General features: G+C 41.2%; 1 protein-coding gene across 1 annotated transcript in view; it reads left to right on the plus strand.

Moving 5' to 3' along the window:
• The first annotated feature begins 206 nt into the window (after positions 1-206).
• The window catches only part of gfra4b (GDNF family receptor alpha 4b), a 47004-nt gene continuing 24005 nt past the window's right edge, over positions 207-23205 (plus strand). Inside the window, exon 1 of the mRNA XM_061685921.1 lies at positions 207-498. Coding sequence (XP_061541905.1) covers positions 456-498 — 43 coding nt within the window. The 5' untranslated portion in view covers positions 207-455. The remainder of the gene's footprint in view (positions 499-23205) is intronic.

Below are 23205 nucleotides of genomic sequence, written 5' to 3' on the forward strand. Positions count from 1 at the left end.
ACAATCTTTTATAATTACAAGAGTAGTAGTCCAGTAGAAAAATGTAGCTGCAGGTCTACCTAATATTGCAGCCAGTTCTCTCTCTCTCTCTCTCTCTCTCTCTCTCTCTCTCTCTCTCTCTCTCACAAGCACACGCAAACACCCACTGTGGACGGGAAGGCGTGCGGTGGAACTTCCACTCATCATTATTACGCGCGACTCCCAAATGCGCAACGGAGCGACCGCAGCCTCAGATCAACTGATGGGAACGATCGTGCCACCTTAAAAGGCGACGGAACAACGTTTGACAGCTTCGGAGAGATTACGTCGCAGTTCCCTAGCAGCAAAAAACAATATCATCATCATGCTTGTGTCTGGATACCCACATATCTTCACCTAACTCCACGGCTCAAGGTGAAAGTTCCCACGCGTTTATTATCCCAAAGGAAAAACAACAACAACAAGAGAGCAGAGAGATGGCCCTGTGGGGACTTTATCTGCTCCATCTCACAATTTACGGTAAGTGGATTGGAGTCACTAAAATTACTTAATAGCTGTAAGGCGGGTTGAATGAATACTGCGCTAAAAAGATACCTAAATGTATTATATTTACCATCATTTAGTCATTTATATCTCTTTATTTGTCTCTATGTCTGTCTTTCTTTGTACTTTTTATTTAAAACTGCTGTATTCTGATACGCAAGTGCTTCGATCGACTCCCACTGTTTTATTGTTATTACACAGTGGTCATTATTTATGCTTTGCTGAGCTGTTTATTCCGGTAAAAAAAAAAATCCCCATGCAGCTTTAAAGTGACACCTGCTCTCCATGTAATTGAAAGAAGAACTATTGATTTTTTTTTTTTTTTTAGGGTGAGGCAACAGTCCATATAGTGTTGTGTCTCATTTCTTTTAAGTGTGTCCATGTCGTACATGCAATAAATAATTAAATGGCAAGCCACACGTGCATGTGTTTGTTAAAATAAGCCGCTCTTGCGAGGGTGGACAACCTGAGGTAGTGTGCCATGTGTTGCCCCACTGTGACATTGTAAAAACCTCAGAGAGGTCAAAAGCCCATTTACCCCACAAAAGTGCAGAATACATACTGTAATCATAAACATTTTGCATTTTTTTCCCCATCAATTTAGTAAGGACACAGTATAAAGATGCATTGAAGCCCATCCATTCATCCATCCACCCATCCATCTATCCATCATTTTTGATAGCACTTGCCCTAAAAATGCTGTGGGTAAGCTGAAGCTTATCTCAGCTACTTTTGGGCGAAAGGCATGGTACACCCTGGACGGGTTGCCAACCAATCACAGGGCATGCACTGAACCCATTCTGCCTAATATCAAATCTGCGGATTCATGAATACCTCTTACCTCATTGAGACATATTCCTTGACAATGATTAGTTTATCTGACAAAGCGATTAGCAGAGCAAAGACTAAATCCCCAAAACGTCATAAATCAAAGTTAATTCGGCATTCAAGTTGACTGGAACTCCAACTGTGGGAGGTCCTGAAGTACAGACATTGATCAAGTGAAGGGTCAACTCCTGCATCGTGCAGGACGGAGGGAAAGCTGCATTACTGTTGCCGTGGCTGTTATGAAAATGAACCAGATCCCCTGGCAAGTGGTCTGCGAGGCGAGCTTTGATGTTATCGCCGTGATAACATCATGATAACATCATGAAATGTGCGCCGGCGCACGCATTGACAAGTCCACAGAGAAACTGTAAATTATACGGAATTAAGCACAGTCACGTAGAGTGTCTGAATTATTTTAGGCTAGATATGGAGTTCCCTGGAGATCCCAAGTGAATTAGCAAAAAGTAGACACTTCACAACCGATTCCCATCAAGAAGTTCCAAAGCTAGCGAAAGGTGGCAGTTGTGTTCCAAATGGTTTGAATATTGAATTCTCAGCATTCCATTCGAAAATCCATCAATGCATCCATTTTCTGAGCCGCTTCTCCTCACTAGGGTCGCGGGAGTGCTGGAGCCCATCCCAGCTATCATCGGGCAGGAGGCGGAGTACAGCCTGAACCGGTTGACAGCCAATCGCAGGGCACATACAAACAAACACCATTCGCACTCGCATTCACACCGACGGGCAATTTAGAGTTGTCAATTAACCTACCATGCATGTTTTTGGTTTGTGGGAGGAAACCGGAGTGCCCGGAGAAAACCCACGCAGGCACGGAGGGAGAACATGCAAACTCCACACAGGCGGGGCCGGGGATTGAACCCCGGTCCTCAGAACTGTGAGGCAGACGCTCTAACCAGTCATCCACCGTGCCGCCTCCATTCGAAAATATTGACAATAATATCGACTGATTAGTAAAATAGTTAACCATTGAGAATTTTGTGGAATTGATCACTGATTACTTGTCTACAATTAACCTTTAGCTAAACCACATCCCTGAAATGGAAAGAGAACAGAAAGTCAAAAGTAATTATGGTTTTAAAAAAAAAACCTAGAGAAGTGCAGGCTCTGTGTAAAGCTATGCAATCATCCACATAGCCAGTTGAATCTGTCAAAACATTTGTATGGGCCTATTATCTCACTTTTGTATGACTGTAATTGTCAATAAAGAGCCAGCCGTGCTTACAGCGGCAATGTTGACTCTTTTGCAATGCAATCTGTATCCTTCCATATTTATTCTTTTTGCATTATTTCATTGTGTCAAATTGATATGGTGGCTATAAACTTCAAAGTCATACTGCACACCTTTATGTCCACTTCCGTCTGAAATGTATTATTTAAAAATAACAAAGAAATAACAAACAAAAAAGCAATAGAATATATTATCAGCAGAGCGGAATAGAATAGAATAGAATAGAACACAATACAATACAATACAATACAATACAAAAATAGAATCTAGAACGTTATTTATGAGGGGCCGTTAGGGACCTTATTCAAGATTACCTCTCACACTTACTATTCAAATGCTTTCACACACACAAACTATCGAAAGGCTCTCATAAAGACGAGATAAATGCGCTCATAAACACGAGACAAACACTCTCATATGCACGACTGAAAGTCTTGCTCTCATTAACACTACTTAAACACTCTCATAAACACTCGTCAAATCCTCTTATAAACACTAGTCAAATACTTTCATACGCACGGGTGAAAGTCTAGCTCTCATAAACACTACTCAAATGATCTGATAAACATTAGTCGAATGCGTTCACGCGAGCAAGTCACTTCCATTCACTTATTCATGACACTGATGCTCACGCACACGTCAATCACATTCATGCACACGTCACTGGCATTCACGCGTTTATGTCCATTTTATTTCTTGAATTAATTAACTTTCTTTTGACATTATATTTTAGTTTCTTAATATGGGGAATTTGTTTTTTTCATGTGCTATAATCATCAATATGATACATATATATTTTAAATGTGAAATTCTTCACTCTGTGTGTGCAGTGCATCTCTATAGTATGAGTTTCACTTTTGGAATTGAACTACCTAATTAAAGATTAATTCACACTATTCGTGTGTGAGCCTAATCGATGTATGCATGAGCATGATTAACATGAACGCGTGAATTCCAGTGACGTGTGCGTAAATGTGATTGACGCGTGCGTGAGTGTCAGTGACATGAATGCGTGAATGCCAGTGACATGCTCACATGAACGTATATGACTAATGTTTATGAGAGTGTTTGAGTAGTGCCTATGAGAGCAAGACTTTCACTCATGCTTATGAGAGTATTTGACTAGTTTCTAATGAGCATTTGAGAAGTGTTTATGTTCATTTGACAAGTATTTATGAGAGCCTTTCAGTAGCTTGCCATAATTTTTCCTTGACTTCTGTTTGAAACCAGTTATCTCTCATAAAATGACAATGATCAAATGCAGAGGAAATTATATAAGGTTCTTACACAGAACATATTGGAAACTGGCAAGCTGTGTAACATCCTTGCACTCTATCCACACATGTAATCCATAAATGAACACAGCGTAGCTCTACTTTTGGATAGCGGATGACATAGCTGTTTTATTTTAAATGTAATCAAATCTATTCCTGTTTACACAAGAGATAGGCACCTCAGCGACTACTAAAATATGCATTCCGCTTGGTCAGCCGGTACCCATCAGCTGCCTCATAAGTCCCACAGGCCAAAAAGGCCGATAGTGGGAGCGCTCTCCAGCTCCCCCTCCAAGGACTCAGAAAAGGGTGGGTACTCTGAACCGCTGTTTGGTGCATATGCACAAACAACAGTCAGGACCCGTCCCCCCACCTGAAGGCGGAGGGAGGCTACCCTCTCGTCCTGGGGTGAACCCCAACGTACAGGCGGTGAGCCGGGAGGGAATAAGTATACCCACACCTGCTCGGCGCCTCTCACCGTGGGCAACTCCAGAGTGCAAGAGAGTCCAACCCCTCAAGAGGACTGGTACCAGAGCCCAAGCTGTGTGTGGAGGCGAGCCAGACTATATCTAGTCAGAACTTCTCGACCTCACACACAAGCCCGGGCTCCTTCCCTGCCGGAGAGTTGACATTCCACGTCCCGGGAGCCAGCTTCGGCTCCCGGGATCGGATCACCAAGGTCCCTGCCTTCGGCCACCGCCCAGCTGTCACTGCACCTGACCCCTATGGCCCCTCCCACAGGTGGTGAGCCCATGGGAAGGGGGACCCACGTTACCCTTTCGGGCTGTGCCTGGCCGGGCCCCGTGCGTGAAGGCCCGGCCACCAGGCGCTCGACTTCGAGCCCCACCTCCAGGCCTGGCTCCAGAGGGGGGCCCCGGTGACCTGCGTCCGGGCAAGGGAAAAAGTCCTCCTGAATTCTTTAACATCACAGAGATTTCTGGAGCTGTGCTTTGTCTGGTCCCTCACCTAGGATCTGTTTGCCATGGGTGACCCTGCCAGGGGAATAAAGCCCCAGACAACTTAGCTCCTAGGATCTTTGGGACACAGAAACCCCTCCACCACAATAAGGTGACTATAATTTTCCTCATTTCTATAGGCATTTTTATGCACCACGTTGTAAAGTTTACTGTTTCTCCATGTGAGTCTCTAGTCGATCCTCAGCCCCTAGCCTAACCCAAACTCTATTTTTTTACTTCATGGCTTTGACATTAGGGGATGTGATCTGTGTCTTTAATGGTGATACATAAGTGCTGCAGAGCATGCCATTAGCGAGCATATTGGCTTGACCTCCTGCAAGGCATTTGTCATGAATTACGCCTGAGGCAGGTGGCATCATAGTTGCTCAACAGGATAGTAAACGTCCATTTTATGTGTTATTTTTAAGCTCTTATATCCCCTGTCATCACTATTTAGCTACATAAAACATTTTCTCAGCCAGGAGTTAAACAGTATAACAACTAATACACTTGTGCAAGATGTGATTTGTGGGGAGCTGAAAGTAGTTTTGTGGCACAACAGTTTTTTTCTCACTGGTGGACCCAAATTTGACACACTGAGTTCCAGTTTCGTAGATGGCGTGTCTCTGACGGGTCGCAAATGCCGGCATATTCGGATTTTCGTGCATGCAGCCAATTTGGCAGACTCGTCTGCACCTACTGTACGTGTATACAAGGAATTAACAAGTGCCCTTGTTCTCTTTAACAAATTGTAGAATTGGAACCAACAGGGCATAAACTGTGTAGATCAGTCGTTATGGTACCTTGTCTTTATGAAACTTTTAACATGTCTCATTATTAGACAACAAGGGCCTTATGTACGTCTCACGGGCAGGAACTAAAGCTCTATCAAGGATACAGTATTTGCATTCCATCTATCAATATACAGTAGCTTAGTAACATTCACTCACTTGTTGTGCGACAGTGTTGTTAAAAGCTTTCGAGACAGAAAGGCTCTTCTACTTCTCCTCTTGTGGACTGGCTCGCTTCTCCAGTCAGAGCCTTTAAAAAGTATTCAATTATTAAGGCTGCAAAGTCTGCAGTGGAGACGTATTCTCTTGATGTCCGTTTCGCTGCTCTGACCTTTCACGGTGCCATTATTCAATGCCTCGCATAATCGTGTGCCTAGGTAGTGATTTCAATCACAACATAAAAAGTTGGGAGCAAGAGTGAGGCTCATCGGTGCGAAGCATGTCACATCATGATTATTACTGTCATTTCTTTCATATTGATTGAATGTGTTTGAAGAAAATGACCAATAAATGACAGGGATGTACAAGGAACAGTATCTCACAAAAGTGACTACACTCCTCACATTTTTGTAAACATATTATCATTTTTTATGGGACAACACTGATGAAAAATGACACTAGTTGCAATGAAAAGCATTCAGCGTATAGAGTATAAAATATATACAGTATAAAATCACTGATCCCTCAAAATAACTCAACACACAGCTAATAATGTCTAGATCGCTGGGCCCAATTGGGACATTTTCATTTAGGGGTGTACTCACTTTTGTTGCCAGCAATTTGAACAATATTGTAAGTGTGGTGAGTTATTTTGAGTGCACAATACAGTCAGTGTGCAGTCCAAGTTTTACACTGACTACTTTATATTTTAGCAAATTGGCAATGCTTCAGTGTTGTCTCTGAAAAGATAGACTAAAATGTTTACAAAAAATGTGAGGTGTTTCCTCACTTCTGTGAGTATATTGTCACATTTATTTCCTTCCATAGTCTTTCTTAAGTGCTTTGGTAGTTGGCGGTGTTTTAGTTAGCGATGGAGGTCAAATGTCCTCAGCGGATAACTTTTTTAATTTTTTAATTAATAACATTTTCTGTCCTGTTCGGCTGTTAGGTCAAGCAGAATGGAAAATCAGTATCCCTTTTATGCCGGAACAGTTTTACTGTGTCACAGTGGAGTATTTAAGCTTCCGCTGTGGTGTTATAATTGAGGTTTATTGATAATCAGACTTGATCAGTCGAACAGAACAAAGCACTAATTGTAAACAGGATGAGAGAAGTAAATCATTGCATTATCTACAACAATGAAACATTAAATATGAGTGTTGCATGGAGCTGTAGTGCGACACCCTGTGAGGGAAGGACAGGACAAGATAGAACAGGACAAGGACAGGAGAAGAAGCATGCAGGACAAGGGTCGTGACCCCGACTGTACGACTGAAGTGTGGTGGCATTAATTATGTGAATTATAAAAGTCTATAGTACGAGAGTATAAGTGAGGGGTTACACAAGCGATTTGCATATTCATTAGTTATTTGTCGCAGTAAGTGCGTGACCCCACACTCAGTGAAAGAGTCCTAGGGGTGTGTGTCTGCGGATACACGCAAGTGAATTGATACCGTTTTACATGCACAAAGACTGACAGACGTGCCCTGTAATTGCTGTGGCCGGATAACTCTTTAACGTTACTTTTTTATACCTTCCCGACATTCCATTTTATTTAGTATTATTGTCTAAAAAGGTGGTGTGGCGACAGTGTTTGGTTTCAGGACCATCTCGATGAGCATGTGCTATCGACGGTGTTAGTAAAATGCAGGATCCAGTGTCAGACTTCCCCTGGTGGTACTTCCTCAATCTGTCTCTTAAGTTATCCTCAATCATCGCTATCCTGGATAATGTTTTCATTCTTGTATCACTATCGATATTAGCGGTATCAGCAACTACTTTACCTGGTATCATATCTGTAAGGAAATGTGTGTTAACGCCTATCACTACTTTAAAAATAATTTGGAAATATTTTAAATTAAACTGTATTCGTATTTTCAATTGTGATAATTATATTTCAATCAAGTGACATAAAAACTGAAATCTGATTGTAATATCTTTATCCTCTCATGTCGCGAATGAAGCCAAGCCAAACATTTTCGACAGTTTCTAAACCCCTGCAAACAACCACAATAATAACTGTGTCTTCATTTACTCAACATGCTTAATCATCAAGTGTATATCGGTACTGTTATCAGTATCAAGAACAACCTGCCTCTATTTTGCTCTGTATCATATCTTTATGGAAATGTACAGTATCACAAGTAGGGGTATTATCACTCAAACCAATTACATAAGCTGCTGCAAACATTGCTCTTGATTACGAAGCTCAGAGACAAGATGGCAAAACAAAAATCATTTTGTGAAATCGAGGGAAACAAAGGCTCATTATCTCGGATTCTTCGGACTCAAAAGTGTTCCAGACAAGCAAGCCTAACCCCATTGCACAGGAAGCCAGAGCTCCACTTCTTTCCTGGACACTGTTACATCTAAGTGGATTTTCACGATGATAGATGGAAGGGAATTCTTGAGGGGGGTCTGACAAAAGATCCAAGGACACTCTCCCTCCCCCAGGTTAGCTGAGTGTGAAATGAGAATTTTCATTGCACGCTAAGACCTACTTTTGGCCACTCATTTTTTTTTTTTTTTTTCACAAGGATGTTTTTCGAAAAAAACCTTGTTGCAAACATTTCCCTACAGTGAAATTTTAACATTACGATGCCAACTTCTATCCCTTCTTTGTTAAGTTGCCGTTAATAACCATATCATAAACGGATAAAAGGATTGTCATTTACCAAACAGAAACAGTGTAACTACTGGAAATATTATCGATTACGTTGATGATTTATATACATCTATCAATTTTCTACACCCATCCATTAAATTATTTTTACCACTTGTCCTCATGAGGGTCGAAGCTAACTGCAGCCTATCCCAACTGGTTTCGGGTGAAGCGGGGTACAGCCAGTCATTCGCAAGACACATAGACAAACAAGTAGTTTAAAGTAGTGAATCTCAACAAGTGGGTCGCGGACAGCTGGTAAAAAAAATTGCATGTATTCATATTCACATTTTTTTCTGTACAGTACATAGGTGTATCAAGTTCCCACATGCAACATATTAGGTAATTGACAGGAAATGTTTCTAACTTGTGCTCTCGTCGTTAGTTGACTCCATAAACAAATACAGTGCAGCTCAGCCTCTGGCGAGCGGGCATCATGGCTAGCAATATGCTTTTGGTGGTATGTCAAACTTTGAAAACGCGTTTAAAAATATAACATACTGTACATGTTAAAAAGAGGCTGCTTTTAAACCCCAAAAAGTTTTTTTTTTTTTTTTTTTTAGTTCTTTACTTCAATAAAAGTGGGTTGGAACTTTACAACAATAGGAACATGTGTGTCCCAGGGTGACAACTGTTGAGAACCAGTTGTTTAAAGTCTTCAATCAACCTAAGAACCAAGTTTGGGGATGTGGGAGGAAACCGGAGTACCTGGAGAAAACCCTAATCACTATTTCACTATACTGCCTATTAACAAACTGTCTCATTCAAAATCAATTGTCTTTCACCATTAAAGAGGAGGTTGAAAAGTGCGCCCATCCATTTGAAACCTGATCACGGCAAATCAAATGAAAAGTCTCCCTCATCGACGATTGGAAAAACAATCAATTGTTGCTCCTCCCGCTGAATATTCTGAACTCCTGTTTTACTGCCGGTCTTGTACTGAGATGAATATGACTGCCAGGAGGTGGAACCAGATGGATGTAGCTTTCCATAGCTGATGTCATATTGGTCTTCTTTATACCACAAACTGCACGGCTTTAGGGTGTAAGGAGATGCAATATGGACTCATTTGGCAGTGGACCTAAGCTACCTCGGGATGTTTTTTCAAATCAGTAAGGTTCTTGATTGTTTAAATCAGTTCCATAAAGCAGTCAGTTTAGAATTGTGAGGGACCGTTACAGCTTCTTATATTCATCACCTTTACCATTCCCTTGGTGAATGTACATCCTGATTTTTATAGCCTCATCCTTCCCAAGCACTCAAATTTCAATCTTCCATAAACATTAGCCTCATACTGCATGATGGCCCTCTATACGTTATCAGAGCTATGTCAAAGAGTGTTGTGCAACATGAGACCAAGGTGTAAACAATCCAAACATATTCAACATGAGCCAATCTCAAAGCTTCTCAGCTGAACGTTTGCCCGGTGCTGGACGCAGCTGCCTTGTTTCATTCCACAGATTTTATGACAGTCAGGATGAATGGAGCCAGCTACAGCACTATTTGATGTGTACATGCTGAATTATTAATGTTATTTCATTAAAAAGTAATTACGGCCTCCAAATACAGTATATTGAAGTGGCAGTGTAAGTTTACATGCACAGACAAGTAAATACCACTGGGCTTCAGCTGAGCTAATGCAATTGTTCCTTATCAGTGTTCCCAAGCCGGAACATACACTAGCGCAGCTACAAACAATTTTTCACCAGAAATTAATTTGCCGTCTCTTGTGCCCAGGAGGAGCTCTTCTGTTAATCAAATAAGTGAAAGCCACGTGTGGCCGCAATCAAAAGGAATGTCTAGAAATGCCTATTTGCGTAAAATAAATTGAGTTAATGTTGTGTTGGAGAAACGGGAAATGCAGGAAATAGCCGCATGACCAGAAGCTCATGAACCCTGACAGGTCATTTGTCTTGACTCAATTCCATGTGATGCAACCTGACAGGAAAAAGAAACACTGCATCCTAACAATGCAAAGCATACGTTCTGAAATGAAGAGCTGATTTAGAATTTGGAATGAGTCTAATATTACCAGGGACAAATTCCAGAGTTTCAACTGCCTTTTTTGCGTGACATTTGAACAACTGTGATTTGCTTTGTTCTTTTGCTTTTTAAAAAAAAAACTATTTTAATGTAAATTCCTCCCCTAGTTTTGTGCTGTCAACAAATACTGTAAGACAAATCTATCTATCTATCTATCTATCTATCTATCTATCTATCTATCTATCTATCTATCTATCTATCTATCTATCTATCTATCTATCTATCTGTCTGTCTGTCTGTCTGTCTGTCCATTCTCTCCGAGTCGCTTATAAACTGGCTGCTTTCGAGAATCCAGTGGCCTGGGTCATTTTTGTTGGCAAACAGAAAACTTTCCCTGCTGTCCTTTGAGCTTTATTGTAACCATTTATGCACTTGTTGCTATGCTAATTCCGGAAAAGTTTACGGATTGTTGTTGAGAAACACTGACACTACTATATTTTAATGTTGGTCATTCTGGTGGTACTTGGTGATCCAAGTATTTTTTCGAGGTGGTACTTTGTGTGAAACATTTTAGAAGCACTAATCTACATACACCACTTCAACTCGGCCTCCTCCATTTAAAAGCAGCACAGTGGGGCGTACTTTATATATAAACCACTTCAAAATCAACTTCCTCCAAGTAAAAGCAGCACAATGGTGAGTACTTTATATCGTGTCGTGGCATGCTGGTTGGATGTACCTTGCATCTCTCCTGGGATCAGTAAAAGGGGGGAATTCTCAATGGGAGAAAGTGAGTGAATGAACCTTGACTGTCAGTCAGTGCAAGACAACCAGTAAACAGCGAGAAAGAGAATAAAGGCCTCTTTCTACTCCCGCGGTCGCGCGGCTGACAACGCCCGCATTGAATCACGTGACCGACGAATTGCCCCGCCCAGATCGTCTGCGTAGCTTGCCCCGCCCCCGACAAAAATAGTTGCTGCGCGTGGAACCAATTTCTCGTGATTGGTCCGTTTTAGTCACATGCTGTGATGACGTACCAGCGTGCCCATTGGTTCTACATACCATCGACGTCACCGCCTTCTCAATCGATTTTGCAGCATAATTAAACGTATCATCAGGTCATCTAGGTCCATTTGTTCTGTCGCGGTCGCCATTGCTGTTGCTTTGTTCCTTGTTACTGTAAGGAAAATAAAAACGGCTACCGGAAATGGCAAAACAAAATGCAGAGGAAACTCCACCCTGTGGTGTCCTAGCCAATACCAGCTGTAGCGACATCCCCGACTCGGAAGAGAACTGCAGCACACTTTCAAAACAGCGCGCGTGGGTTGCGCTCGAGTATAAAGGCAAACTACGCACGGGACAGCCACAGTCCTTAAGAGCCTTAAGAAGCAACTGAGCGCGCTGAGAGGGTTTTCCCAGGCCTTTCATAAATGGTTTGCTTTTATGCATCTTCACACTTTTGTTCTGTGATTGCAGCTCATCGTTTTAAGTTGCATTTCAGGTGTGTGCTCACATCTTACGACTTAATTCTCTTGGGTGTGCAGATGGTAGATGTTCCTTTCATTTTTGTTTATATTTTTAGTTTTAGGTTTTTGAGGTTATTCACGACTCCATGAATTACGGTCCAAAAGAGCGTCAAATTCATTTTTTTTTTTTTTCAATCATCAGGTTACATGAAATTGGTGTTGGTGGCTGGCTGGCTCCCCACGGCGCACATGAACTGTGCCGGTCTGTCCATGATTCCCAGGCCACTATACCCCCAGTCTACCCCTGTAACATGGTCAATAATTTTGGCCCTGACGTGAATCGGAAATCCGTTGTCTGGGTTGTTTTCCGGTGCATCTTGCTCCACGATGCATTTTCAGTCCTCTTCCTCTTTGTGCCAGAGCCTCTTCCTCTCAAAAGTTGTCTCTCGGCTCATTCTTTTATGATTGCAGAAACAAATGGTCCCGAGGTGAGCACCTGAGAACGATTGTTGATTGAATCTTTCTGGGTCTGAGCCTCACTCTGGTGCTTGGCCGAATCATTGTTACACAAAGTGAATCCAGCTGGTTGTGAGGCAACCATTTTCTTTTGTTGAGCACAGTGAGTCCAATCCAGTTACCGTTCTTGGAATGGAAACATTATTATTTTCTTTATTTGACAGCTGTGTTAAAAGCGGTGTTAAATCTTTTGACAAATGCATCTTCTGCTGTGCTCTGAATGACTTGATTATTATCAAGTGGGTCCGAGTTTTAATCATTGAGCTCTAAGATGACAAATCTGAATATCTAACCCGTTTACACTGCCCGAAAAAGCCTGCCTTCCCTCTGATCGACACTGACACACAATGGAGGGACAAAGTAATACCCACAAAAATTTTCCACCATCTGAAGCAGTATCAGAGCTGTAACAAGCTGGATGCGAATGAATGTATTCTGCATGGGTATTAAGTTTAGGACCTGGTACCCACTTCTCCTTCCTTGTTGTTAAAAGCAACTGTCTCTGTCCAGCACCTAATTTATTACATAACACCAGATGTCGTCGATGATTGCTATAACAATACATAGACTCACTGGGTTATATTCAAAAGGCACTGACAGATAAAATTAGCCAGATAAACTTTCTTCCCATCTAGTTTTCCAACCATCCATTTTCCATACCGCTCATACTGGCTAGAGTCACGGGCCTGCTGGAGCCCATCAACCTACCATGCATGTTTTTGGGATATGGGAGGAAACAGGAGTACCCGGGGAAAATCCACGCAGGCATGGGGAGAACATGCGAACTCTACACAGGGGAGGCCATATTTGAACGCAGGACCTCAGAACTGTGAGGCAGATGTGCCAGGCAGATGTGCCAACCAGTCATCAACCGCGCTGCCCCATTTAGTTAAACAGTAGTTTTTTAAAGTATTCCAAACCATGGCAAAAAAATGGGTAAAAAACGAAACTTTGTTTGCACCAACAGCCACATTCTGCAAAAGTGAAAGATGCTGGGGCTACTTGTATATTTTTTCATCTTTCATTTATTTATTGATCACACTAAAATCAATCCAATGTAGGTCAATATTTGAGTTCTAATAGTCAACATATGTCGGTCAATATATGATTTCTAATAGATTTCAAGAAAAAGCTGCTACAGACGGACATAATACATGAAGAGTTTTACAACTAAATGACTCAGTAGGCTGCAGTAATATTAGTTGTTCTACTGCAACATCTATTGGGTTTTGCACAAACTTAAACTGGGAAAGGCAATAAACAGCTTGAAGCAAGCACTCTTTTTTTTAAAGAATTGTTCACTTTCTGGCACGGTGGGTGACTGGTTAGCACATCTGCCTCGCAGTTCTGTGGACCAGGGTTCAAATCCCAGCCCCACCTGTGTGGAGTTTGCATGTTCTCCCCGTGCCTGGATGGGTTTTCGCCGGGCACTCCGGTTTCCTCCCACATCCCAAATACATGCATGGTAGGTTAATTGAAGACTCTAAATTGCCCGTAGGTGTGAATGTGAGTGCGAATGGTTGTTTGTTTGTATGTGCCCTGTGATTGGCTGGCGACCAGGTCATGGTGTAGCCCGCCTCCCGCCCGGAGATAGCTGGGATAGGCTCCAGCAGCCCACGACCCGAGTGAGGAGAAGCGGTAAATAAAATGGATGGAAGGATGTTCACTTTCTGCTGCTTGTGAAGTTTGCTGCCAACATTTAGCATTCATAACTACAATTTTTGCCCCCAACTTAAGACAGAATTTGTTTTTTTCCCAGCAATAGCTCATATTACAAAAAACTTCGAAGTTGCGTCACCCGTAAGTCGGGGTACCTCTTTAGCTAATAATGTCAGTATGATATTCAACATTTGAACTTTTTATATATTTTTTGGAATAAGCAAGAAAGAATAAGTCACAAATGTCCCCCTTGCCAGACTTTGCACACCACTGCCTTAAATTGACAATCAGCATGGGTTCCTGCCGTTGTGCATTAATTTACCGTTTGCATCTGCAAACACTTACGCCGGTCCTCCACATAATGGTTCAAATCCCCCCTCTGAGGTGAGTGGTCAATGACTCTCAACTGAATAACCTTGTAATGGGGAGATGATAGAAGCTGGACGGCATGCCGCTTCATTCCCTCAGCGTTCCAGGAAAGGAAATGTGCCATTACTAAGGCATCAGACAAAAGAAGAAATAAAAAAAAGTGGCCAGAGGGCACCTGTCTGTCCGAGTTGCAGTGGATTTACAACATCTGTTGGATGCGGGCGGGAGGACACCACTTCCGTTCACCATGCCAAGATGAATCGTTCAGGCGCAGGCCATGATGCAGCCGACAAATTGCCACTCGCAAGTTGTAGCCGTACTTTTATATCTCAGTGAACGCTGATTATTCAAATTTTTCTTTCAGAACTTTGACATAATGCAAAATTGCATAAGCAGCTTAACCTTTTCCACAGAACCCAGCAAAGGAGGGATATTGCTGGTACTGCAGGTGCTTTCACACAGCATTGCTTTTAACACACCAGGATGGGAGAAGTGTGAAAGTGACATTCCTACCTCTGTTGCTGCTCTGATACTACCTCTGAAGGTGGAATATTGCCTGACAGACTTTGTACCCCCGTTCTATCATTGCCAAAAGACAGAACACCTTAAAAAGTCCGAAAATGACAGCTTTTACAGAAAGTCTAAAAGGGGTTACAGGAGCCCAGTGAAAGCAAGTCGTCAACTTCTGTTCATCGTGGGGGTTATTTTCCAGAACCACCCGGTATCGGTGAAAATCAGCAATACAGTATAGAGGGACAAGATAAAAAAACTAAAACATTTGTTACAGTTTTACCCCTCCCACATACAAATGACAAGCATAACATGTACAGAAAATACTGTACAGTACATATTGTAGTACAGTAGCTGTGTGTTAAACGTGCATGTACCTTTAAGAAGCGAGACCTGGTCGGGTGGCGTGTGATGTCGGTGAGTCTGCGTGAGTGTGTGGGGGCGTGAGCTGTGGTTGACAGCAGAAACCTTACTTACTCCATGGATTGTGTGTTACTGTTCTCCTGGCGCCCAATAAACAGCTGAAAAGTGCATTAGTTACACCAGCACTCCATTTCCGTATGCAAAGGAATTGCAGTAAGTATATTGTAAAAAAAAAACAAAAAAACATGAAAAGAAATGGGTATAAACCGCATATTTCATGGCAGACAGATAGATAAGTTCCACATAACATTTTTTTGATATAACGGGGGTGTGAATGATGAACTGGGGAAACACTGTATAATGTTCAAATTTTGTGGTGTCAGAAACGCTGTGTCTAGTAACGCTGTGTCTACCAACATATTGTAAGTGAGACGAAACGTTCTTTGACACCGACATACTTCTTGCTTCTCATTAAGGCAGCGGTGGCAAGAATTTGGCCTCATTTGCGAAATGAAGCCTTTTGGCTCTGTCACCACCATGCAGATACAAGTTGCATCCCTCTCAAAGTGCTAATTAAGGCCCTAATTAATTGGACGAGGAGAATACCACAAAGGATTCGACAGCTCCGTGTGAGTGATCACTGTGAAACCAGAGACCAGAAACATTGCTGTGGATGTGGCCCCCTGACAAAAATCACCACACATTAGAAACACACACTCTATGGGGAAGAACTGCTGGGATGAATCATCTTGGTATATTGATACTACATTCATTTACTGTAGAATAGAACCTGCAGAGTTGAAGTCATCATTTGAGCTGGAGCGTGGTGTGCCTTACTCAAGGGTGCCTTGACAGTAGCCAGCATGCAGACTAGCCTCAACAACTACCGTAATTTCTTGTGTGTAATGCACACCCATGTATAATACGCTCCAGCTAAGTTGACCTCAACATTCTGGGAAACCCTTCTACTTATGTATATTGCATTTTTACAATGCACGATTTCGCTTCTACCCATATGATCAAAACATGAAGTATCTGTATTTTGTTAGTTTTTTCAAAGGATTATTCTGAAGTTGAGCACTTTATTTGAACACGTAATACTTTCGTTTTATGTACTTCACAACCCTACTTTTATGTAGTGAATGAGAAAACATACAATTGTGCTCATATGTTTGATAAACCAGGCAGAATTTATAAGACGTGTACAATTCTTTAAAGAAACATGAAGGACCAGGTGAAACATTACATTTTATTTAGATTAAACGGTCAAGCATTTCAGAAAAGCATTGTCATTAAACAAAACATAACTATGAGGAAATTAATGATGATTGTTGTTCAGTCATCAGTCATGTTTAAAAATAAATAAATAAATACATTGTCCACAAATTCTGACAGGGCATGTAAACCTATGAGCACAACTGTACATATATGCAGTCATATGTACCCCGTGTCATATTGGAATTAAAGTGTAGGTTATACCTTTCTCATAACCTCTAGGTGGCGGTGGAATACTAGAATGAAACTGTACACCTTTTTCATAACTTCTAGATGGCGGCATACATTTATAAAATGTGAAAGTGTTTTCCATTTTCGCCTATACCTATGTATAATGCGGACGATTGACTTTTTGATTTTTTGAGGAAAAAATGCGCATTATACACGAGAAATAACGGTAGTTTCCACTTTTACATTTTTTTTTTTTTTTTTTTTTTGCAGCGGTACGCAAACCCATGACCCTTGACATGTCGACTACAAAGCGCAAAGTCCTTACAGATGAGCTACTGCTGCCCCAAAACATTTGTTATTTTATTTTTTGAATTAAAAAAAAAAAGGTCCCTGACAAGTAAATGAACCCAGGATACAGCAGTAATAGGACTAAATCCTACCTACTAGACCATGAGGGGGATTCATAGAATGTAATCAGAAGTTATATGACGATTACCAGATAGAAATAGAACACTGTTAATAACAAGCATATGGCAGGTAACCAGTAAAACTAATGTAGCAGTCTACATCAGCAGTCTACATCTTTTCTCTATGGTCCTTGTTGTCAAAAAATGCTCCACTCCTTATAAAACGTGGAAAACTGGTGTTAAGCATTACATTGTTTAATGTTGAATGTTGTGTTTTGGTTTTCATGTTTAAAATAAATATACACATCAAATCAAATCAAACAGCACAAGTAGGTTCTCAAATGCTGCAAAACACCAGAAACAAAAGTTCTGAATCTTTTTTCACTGGGTGTGGGGCCACTCACTCATTGCTATAAATAAATGCAAATTGCTTGGGTATCCCCTCACTCACACTCTGATCCTATAGGTGTTTTTATAATTTACATAACCACTCCCACCACACTTCAGTTGTACAGTCGGGTTCACGACCCTTGTCCTGGATGCTTCCCGTCCTATCATTGTCCTGTCCTATCTTGTCCTGTCCTTCCCTCACAGGGTGTAGCACTACTTCCCCATACAACACTCATATCTAAAGTGTCATTGTTCTAGGTACAGAATATAATGATTTACTTTCCTCATCTTGTTTACAGTTAGTGCTTTGTCTTTTGTTGTCTTCTTTTCTCACTCCCCTTGAAACCTTGTTCTGTTCGAATGATCAACTCTTCTTCTTTTTTTCCTTTCGGCTTGTCCCTTCAGGGGTCGCCACAGCGCGTCATCCTTTTCCATGTAAGCCTATCTCCTGCATCCTCATCTCTAACACCAACTGCCTTCACGTCTTCCCTCACTACATTCATCAACCTTCTCTTTGGTCTTCCTCTAGCTCTCTTGCCTGGCAGCGCCTTCCTCATCATCCTTCTACCAATATACTCACTATTTCTCCTCTGGACGTGACCAAACCATAAAAGGGATACAGATCTTCTTTTATGCTTGACCTAGCAGCCGAACAGGACAAATTAAAAAAAAAAAAAAAGATCTAAATCAAGGTCTTTTGTTCACAAAAAGATTGTCAAAACTGACTCCTCTCGTTCTCCTCACTTAACAAGTTAATCATTTAATACTGAATGAAATGAGGTCTCACAAGGTCTTGTGACAATGTAGACATCAAAAATGTTTTGGTTTGGTCATTAATATCTGATGATCACATGATCTCATCCAGAGAGTTTTGTTGTTTTTTTTGGAATTACCTCTTCATTAATGGTATGAGAAATTCCCATTAGATGCTAGACATTTATAGTTGAAGGCATTGTTTTTGTTTTGTTTTATATTTTGATGATTTACTGTTAAAAATTACTTTACCTATCTTGCACTCAGATGTAGTGGACTTTGGTGGGCTCTTTTTGGAACACCACCCGCTGCTTGGGATTATGTGCCTCGGTAGTTCTGTACACCTCTTTCGAAAGACAGGGGAGCAACATCTGTGTGGGTTCATGAAAACATATGCTATTTTTGTGTAAAACAAAAAGTCACTAACATACTGATGTTGTTAAGCGTGAATGATCTTAAAGCTGATTAGGAATGGAGACAACAATGAAGATTGCAAGTCTTAATACTTCAAGACAGAGTTGACATTACTTCACTGTATTCATTAATTGTTATTAATTAACAATAACAAAAATAGTGTTAGGGAATGTTGAAAAAAAAAATCATTGGAACTTTAGAAATTGAATGCCCATAACGGCTGTTTTGTAGATGGTACAGTGTTGAACTTCCTGTTACACAAAAAAGGAAGTGACATAATTCATCTCTTTGTTATTTATTGGAGTTAAGATTGGCATATTCACAGTGCGCTCTTCACAAAATTCAACTATTGGTGTTATTATTTTGTTGTTGAACCTAACCTCAGCTATTTGCAGCGTTTGTGGTCTCACAATAATACTCTAAGATGCCACAAGGTAGCTCCAAAGCCCTGGATAATAAGAAAGTAGCAATTGGTGTCAAGGAAGTACAGTGTAGGGACTGTGCCCTGCCGCTAATAGTGAAAATGCGTAATTTACACACTCTTTCATTGTCTAGACCACAGCAATCAAACTCAAGGATCGGGGGCCAGATCTGGCCCGTGGCAAATTTAAATGTGGCTCGCAAAAGCAAATCATATGCATTGACTTATATACCAAAATTTAAAATTGTTTTCACTTTTAATAATGTTGAGATATTGGAAGTATTTTTTGCGACCTTTCCCCCTTTTGTAATAAATTGAATCATAGTTGAACAAACATTTTTTTACTGGCTTCTGATTTCTAGTTATCCACAACTTTTTAGTGTATCTGTAATAGTATGAGGCAGTCATACATTTAAATGGGTTCACAGTCATAATGGTCCTCTGAGGGAACCATGACTACAAAGTGGCCCGCAACAACAATGAGTTTGACAGCCCCATTCTTAAATTTGAGCGACGAGGTTAATACCATCCATCCATCCATTTTCTTTACCGCTTATCCTCAGTAGGGTCACGGGCTGCTGGAGCCTATCCCAGCTATCTCCGGGCGGGAGGCGGGGTACGCCCTGAACCGGTCGCCAGCCAATCGCAGAGGTTAATACCATGCATTGATATTAAAAGGAAACAGCAGCAATCCTTTGACAGTCTGTTCGGGGGGTCGCATGCTCAAGCTGCCTTTGGATGATTTGAGAGTCAAGGGACAATTTTAGTTTGATTATCATACAAATGGTAATGTAGCACACTATATGATTACAGCTTTGCGCACGGCTAATAGCGCAATTTAAGTGTATTATTTGAGAGGAAATTACTCAGTCTGCTTCACCCCATTATTTTCCCTTCAATGTCTTATTCCCCTTTCTTCTTGTTCTCCAGGCTAAAAGCTCCTTTCACACAGCAAAAAGTCACATGGCGAGTTTGCTCAGAGTGCTTAGTGCCCATTGGAGCCATGTTGGACCCATTCATGAGCCGTCTGTCATATGTTAATCACTGGTGTCAGCTCTGTAATTCAGTTCAAACCAGGAAACCAGGAGACCAGGAAAAGTGTCAAAAGTTCCAAAGGTTTGAAATATAAATGAAGAGTTTCAGGGCAAAAGTTATTCCTCTCTAGCGCCCACACGTTTCCTTCCCTACCAAAATGTTACCAATAATGAGACCACCGGTGATTAAAAAAAGGAAAAGACAGAAAGACCATTCTCTAAAGTGAATCACTTAGCATTTTGCCGAGTGGAGGATCCATTGAACCGAAGCCCTTCCAAACTGGCTACCCACAAATGACCCTCCATGAGGCCGACACTGGCAATGCATGTTACAAAAATGGGACGAGAAGGCCCCATTTGAAGGCTTCAAATCATGACAGCCTTCACTGGTTATAATGTCACCGGCCTTCGGTCATTTAACAAAGTAGTAAAGCAATTCATTTTGGGGCAACAAAATCAGAATTAGAAGGCCAGGTTCAGTGTTTCCCCTAGGTTGAGAATTTACTTGCGGTGGTGGGCTGTGGTGTTTGATAAAGCGCATTCAAAATAATCTAGTCAAACAAAGGTTTAGGAACTATGCTTATTTATTCCACTTACGCAACAAAATAATTTCTAGTTATCTCTTTACAATGTTGACAATTTCTGTTTGAGCAAGGGATCTTTCTTTGCTTTGAAACAACCTGCCATTAACGTGATATTCTTGTCAAAGAAGTTGCCAATCGTTCCTTTCATTTCATCCTCCATAGCTATTTCTACTGAAAATCTGACCTTGGCCTGTCACTATAAAATATTTGTTTAGGATGATATATTGTCCCCAAAAATATCATGATAAACGATAGCATTGTTGATATATTTTTTAATGCTGCTGACGTAATGATATTAGAGCATAATAATTGAAGTGCATCCTTATTAAGACCAATTAACGTTTAATTCTTGGGAATATTGAACTTTGGCAAAATGAATTACTAATGTAAAAGCAAAAAAAAAAAAAACATGTAATGTTTTTATTTATTTATATATGTTTATTGCAGCCTCCAGCAACAGTTTCACAAAAATACTGGCACATTCATTAATGTATGTGGGTCTTTTTTCTTCCCATTGCACTGATGGGTGGACAGTCCTCATATACCTGTGTAGGTTATTTGTGGAGACACCAGAGATGTTTTTCTTGCAGACACTCTGCCGTTGAAATGTCAATGAAATCAAAATGTGTCCATATTTTTCTTCTTTTCCTGCTGTCACTCATTTTCTTAACTATAATATTCCTTACATTTGTTCGTGAGTTTACCCATGTAGTCTCAATTCTCTCGTTTCCCTCTCTCCTCTCAACTTTTAGTGTGCATGCTGTATAATTGTGGGTAACTGCCACCCCTCCTCTGCCCAGTGCAATGACATGTACCATGCACCTGCAGTGCTGTTTGTGACACCGCTCTCCGCTCCACAATGCAAGGGAGAAGTGGGGGCGCGTGTGTCATTTACTTGAAAGAATCATTAAAAGCTGTTTCATTCGCGTCGGATGCATCACTGGAGTCTCCCCCACCCCCGGGATGGGATAAGAGAATACATATAAAGGCATCAACATGTGACAGCCATTGCATTGAATCATTGGTTTTCAGTCGTTCAAGCCACCTACACATTTACTTTTGTAATAAATAACCTTTCAGTGAATGTTGATGGTAAAAAAAGAAGAAAACTTTGTGACACTGGCAGTTTGAATATATTTGAAAACTTTCTGGGGGCACGGTGACTGACTGGTTAGAGCGTCTGCCTCACAGTTCTGAGGAGCGGGGTTCAATCCCCGGCCCCGCCTGTGTGGAGTTTGCATGTTCTCCCCGTACCTGCGTGGGTTTTTTCTGGGCACTTCAGTTTCCTCCCACATCCCAAAAACATGCGTGATAGGTTAATTGACAACTCTAAATTGCCCGTAGGTGTGAATGTGAGTGCGAATGGTTGTTTGTTTATGTGTGCCCTGCGATTGGCTGGCGACCAGTTCAGGGTGTAGCCAGCCTCCTTGCCCGATGATAGCTGGGATAGGCTCCAGCATGCCCGCGACCGTAGTGAGGAGAAGCGGCTCAGAAAATGCATGGATGGAACTTTCTGGGAGTCTGTCACGTAGCATGGTGTATATATATATTACTGCCTCCAAACTTCAAGTGCCATGTGCTGTTTTACCTTCACAGGACACTGTACTTACTACATCCTCCAGAGTGCAGAGGAGGACAGGTGCTTAAGTGGACGGCAGAATACGCGCACGTCCCGATTTGAGAGGGAATACCCACATTCCAGGGTTGCCCCAATCAAGAGTACATAGGTGGCACGAGGCTGCATATACAGTATGGCATACTTAAGTGCATGGGAGAATTTGCGCAGCCAGAGAAGCGTGGCGCTGCACACCTTTTCTAACTTAAGTTCACGGTAGGATATGCCTCTTAATGAGTAAAGTTGGGGGAACACTTTTTTATTATTAGAGTTAAAAAGATTCAGTAATTGTGATGCATCCTACAAAAAAAAAATAATTAATCAAAATAAAAATGGAAAAAGGAAAAAATAGTTGGGGTAACACTTTTTTATTGCTAGAGTGAAAAAGATTCAGTCATCTTTTTGTGATGCATCCTACAAAAAAAAAGTAAAAAGGAAAAATTCTGCCAGCCTTTGCATAGCGAGGTCATTGGTCTTCAGTCATGCGATTGACTTAAATTTTAATGCTATGGATATGCATACATTTTCTTTGTTTCCATTGTTAGAAAGATAGTTGTGATATATCCTATAAAAAATGGTAAAAGAAGGCTCGACTTCGACACTGGGATAGAACCGAAGATACCATCACAATAAAATATGGTAATTTCAGTGTTTCAAGCCCTTAAAAATATTCTAGGAATGACTTTCAGTTGTCCTTTCTCATTATTTGCAGTCATTCACTATGAGAACCTAATCCTTTAAGGGCCAAAGCACTCGTTAATTGCTTGGTAGAATTTGTTTGTATAGCGGTGAGCAGGCTTTTTTACACTTGAGAGCTCATGTTCTTTTAGATCT

The sequence above is a fragment of the Phycodurus eques genome, chromosome 9 (assembly GCF_024500275.1).
Source record: "Phycodurus eques isolate BA_2022a chromosome 9, UOR_Pequ_1.1, whole genome shotgun sequence".
Lineage (NCBI taxonomy): Eukaryota > Metazoa > Chordata > Actinopteri > Syngnathiformes > Syngnathidae > Phycodurus > Phycodurus eques.